At 50.2% G+C, this 4,040-nt stretch overlaps 1 protein-coding gene across 1 annotated transcript; it reads right to left on the bottom strand.

Moving 5' to 3' along the window:
- Positions 1-1,142: 1,142 nt before the first annotated feature.
- Positions 1,143-2,102, bottom strand: LOC129554204 (olfactory receptor 10V1-like). The gene has a single exon (XM_055422811.2). It carries the CDS (start codon positions 2,100-2,102, stop codon positions 1,161-1,163), a length of 942 nt encoding a protein of 313 aa, XP_055278786.2. The 3' UTR covers positions 1,143-1,160.
- Positions 2,103-4,040: the final 1,938 nt, after the last annotated feature.

Raw genomic sequence — 4,040 nt, 5'->3', positions numbered from 1 at the left:
CCTTCTTCCAGGCCACAGGCTTCTCACTGTGCCCTCACACGGCAGAAGGTGCTAGGGGGCTCTGAGGAGTCTCTCTCATAAAAGCAGTGATTCCACTCACCAGGGCTCTGGCCCCCTGACTTAAGCTCCTCTCATCTAAGGCCCATCTTTTAATGCCATCGCACTGGGCATTAGTATTTCAACCTGTGAATTTGGAAAGAATGCAAATATTCAGGCAATATCAACCACAGAAAGGCACCAAGAGAGAATATGAGATAAGTGAACGTGTGTGTGTGTGGGTGAAGCAATGGAGGATGAAAGAACAAATGGACGGATAACGAGGAAGAGAACAGACAGAGAAGATGTTCTCTTAACAACACCTCTTCCTTCAGTTCAGTTCAGTCACTCAGTCGTGTCCGACCCTTTGCAACCCCGTGGACTGCAGCACGCCAGGCCTCCCTGTCCATCACCAACTCCTGAAGTTTACTCAAACCTGTGTCCATTGAGTCGGTGATGCCATCCAGCCATCTCATCCTCTGTCGTCCCCTTCTCCTCCCGCCTTCAATCTTTCCCAGCATCAGAGTCTTTTCCAATGAGTCAGTTCTTCGCATCAGGTGGCCAAAGTATTGGAGTTTCAGCTTCAGCATCAGTCCTTCCAATGAACATTCAGGACTGATTTCCTTTAGGATGGACTGGTTGGAGCTCCTTGCAGTCCAAGGGACTCTCAAGAGTCTTCTCCAACACCATAGTTCAAAAGCATCAATTCTTTGGTGCTCAGCTTTCTTCACAGTCCAACTCTCACATCCATACATGACGACTGGAAAAACCATAGCCTTGACTAGATGGACTTTTGTTGGCAAAGTAATGTGTCTCTGCTTTTTAATATGCTATCTAGGTTGGTCATCACTTTTCTTCCAAGGAATAAGCGTCCTTTAATTTCATGGCTGCAGTCACCCTCTGCAGAGATTTGGGAGCCCAAGAAAATAAAGTCTGCCAGTGTTTCCACTGTTTCCGTCTCTTCCTTACAAAGGAAAAATGACTTCTCGAAAATAATATAAGCAGGAAGAAGTAACAGTGCAAAAGCTATGGCCACTTGCCCCCGTCTTCCGTCTCTCAGGGAGCACACCCATCTGTCTCCACCCCACAGTGATCCAGAGGAGCATCCAGGCTGTTTGTTGTGTTTAGGATGACAGGAACCTCACCACTGCTCTCTTCAAAGCATCCTTAAGATCTCGACTCCTCATGCTGTAGATCAAGGGGTTCAGCATAGGGGTGACGAAGGTGTAAACCACAGACACCACTTGGCCCCTCTCTGGAGAGTAGCTGGAGCTGGGGCACAGGTAGATGAGGCTGGTCCCTCCGTACTGGAGCAGAACCACAGTCATGTGGGAGGAGCAGGTGGAGAAGGCCTTGCGCCTCCCCTCTGCAGAGCGCATCTTCAGGATGGCAGCCACGATGAAGACATAGGACAGGGTGATCAGCAGGAAGGGGAGGGTGAGGACGGCAACACTAACCACGAACAGCGTGGCCTCGTGGACCCGGGTGTCCGCACAGGCCAGTCTCATGACGGGCAGGACGTCACAGTAGAACATGCCAATCTCCTTGCTGCTGCAGAAGGGGAGTCGGAAGATGAGCACAGTCAGCTGCATGGCCAAGATGAACCCCAACACCAGGGAGCCCAGGGCCAGTTGGGCACACAGCCGCCAGCTCATCATGAGGCTGTAACGCAGAGGGTGGCAGATGGCCACGAACCTGTCATAGGCCATGACGGCCAGCAGGATGCAGTCGGCACTGCCCAGGAAGATGAAGAAGAACATCTGGGCACCACAGCCAGCCAGGGAGATGAGGGTCCTCCCCATGGACAGGGTGCTGGCCAGTGTCATAGGGGCAATGGTGGAGGAGTAGCAGGTCTCCAGAGCCGCCAAGTTGGCCAGGAAGAAGTACATGGGGGTGTGCAGAGAGCGGTGGGTCCAGATGAGGAGCAAAATGGAGATGTTGCCACTGACGCTGACCAGGTACATAATCAGGAAGGCCACGAAAATCAGCATCTGAACCTCAGGGAGTTTGGAGAAGGGGCGGAAGTGGAAGTGAATCATCATGCCAGTCTGGTTTGCATCCTCCATGTGGTCCATGCCTCGGGCCTGCTAATGGTCCAGGCGCTGCCCCTGAGGATAGCCAAACGTCAGGACACAGGATTCCTGCTGCTGACCCATTCAGCTCTGCGTGTCTCCCCTCCTTTCTCAGCTCCAACCATCGTTCCCTCCAAACTCAGCAACTCACTTCTTCAACAGCTCTTTTCTCATAATCACCCAGAAGTAGCTCCCCAGTGAAATCTTTTTTTCTTAAGTTGTGGTAAAATATATGTTATGAAAAGACTCTGATGCTGGGAGGGATTGGGGGTGGGAGGAAAAGGGGACAACAGAGGATGAGATGGCTGGATGGCATCACCGACTCTGTGAACGTGAGTTTGAGTGAACTCCGGGAGCTGGTGATGGACAGGGAGGCCTGGCGTGCTGTGATTCATGGGGTCGCGGAGAGTCGGACACGACTGAGTGACTGAACTGAACTGAACTGATTTCTCATGTTAAGCCCATGTCAGTGTGCAGTTCAGTGACATTAAGTACACTCACGATGCCGTGTAACCATCACTTCTAATCTACCCAAAACTCTTCATCATCCCCAACAAACATTCTACTTAATAAACTAAAGCTCCGCACAACCCCCTCCCAGCTCCTAGCAACCTCAATCCTACTTTGTCTCTCTGACTTTTCCTATTCTAGGTGCCTCATATAAGTGGAATCATACATTATTTGTCCTTCTGTGTCTGGCTTATTCTGCTAAGCATAATGTTGGCAAGGTACATCCATGTAGTTGCTGCTGCAAAGTCGCGTCAGTCGTGTCCGACTCTGTGCGACCCCATAGACGGCAGCCCAACAGGCTCCTCTGTCCCTGGGATTCTCCAGGCAATAGCTTATGCCAAAATTACATTCCTTTCAAGGCTGAATAATACTCCACTGTGTGTGTGTCTGCCCCATTGAGTTTATCCATTCATCTGTTCACGGACACTTGGATTGTTTCACCTTTTCACTATTATGAATAAGTCTGTAATGAACATTGGTGGACGAACAGCTGTTCAGGTCAGCAGTGAACTATTAATCCACAGCATACCACTGTTGTTACTGTTTAGTCACTAAGTCATGTTTGGTGCCCCAATGGACTACGCCCCTAGGCTCCTCTGCCCATGGGATTTCCCAGGCAAGAATACTGGAGTGGGCTGCCATTTCCTTCTCTGGGGGATGTTTCCCACCCAGGGATTGAACCCACATCTGCATTGGCATGTGGATTCTTTACCACTGAGCCGCCCGGAAAGCACAGCATACTGTTCCCAGAGCACAAATCTCTCTGCTTTCTCACTCCCTTGCCTGACTGTCAAGAGCACAAGCTCTTCTGTTGTTGACCAATGGAATGATCTTGAGCAAACTGCTAAAGCTTCTGCTTTAGTTTCTTCATCTATGAAGACAGCAGTAGGACACGGCACTTAGGATTGTTCTGAACAGTAACCGTGTCTGACCCCCAGGAAATTCTGCGTATGTGAGCAAGCGCCATCAACATGACTGTTCTTCCACCTTTTATGCCCACCCTGATGCCCCCGGGTCTCCCAGACATGTCTCCTTTCAGCCTCCCTCCCCGCTCCAACCAACCAAGACCTGCGGTCCAACTCTTCCATCAGTCTTTGGCCAATACGTTCACTTCTTGACCTTCTGCCAATCCTGTTACCTTCTGTAATATCCAGCAACTTCCTTCCAGGCTGACAATGACTACAGAAAATCACAAAATTCTGCTGACTGGTGCCACAGCAGAGGTAAAAAGCTGTTATGAACTAGTACTGTCCCCAAGCCTCTGAGTCAGCTGTTCCCTCTGGTCCCCATGACGACTGGAGCAAATTTCCCTGGTCACTTTAAGACCTCTCTTCTGCTCTCTCCTCCCTCACCAACATTAATGACCCAGCCTTCATTGGAAAAAAAAAAGTAAGTAAATAACAGAAGCTACCTGGAGGCAAC

Source organism: Moschus berezovskii, chromosome 14 (assembly GCF_049115385.1).
Source record: "Moschus berezovskii isolate FMDL1 chromosome 14, NW_MosBer_1.0, whole genome shotgun sequence".
Classification (NCBI taxonomy): Eukaryota; Metazoa; Chordata; class Mammalia; order Artiodactyla; family Moschidae; genus Moschus; species Moschus berezovskii.
Note: the sequence above shows the minus strand (reverse complement) of the source record. Positions and strands in the feature narration are given on the sequence as shown.

Excerpts from the sequence above, each read along its gene's own strand:
- LOC129554204 (XM_055422811.2), bottom strand. The coding sequence starts at position 2,102 with ATGGAGGATGCAAACCAGACTGGCATGATGATTCACTTCCACTTCCGC.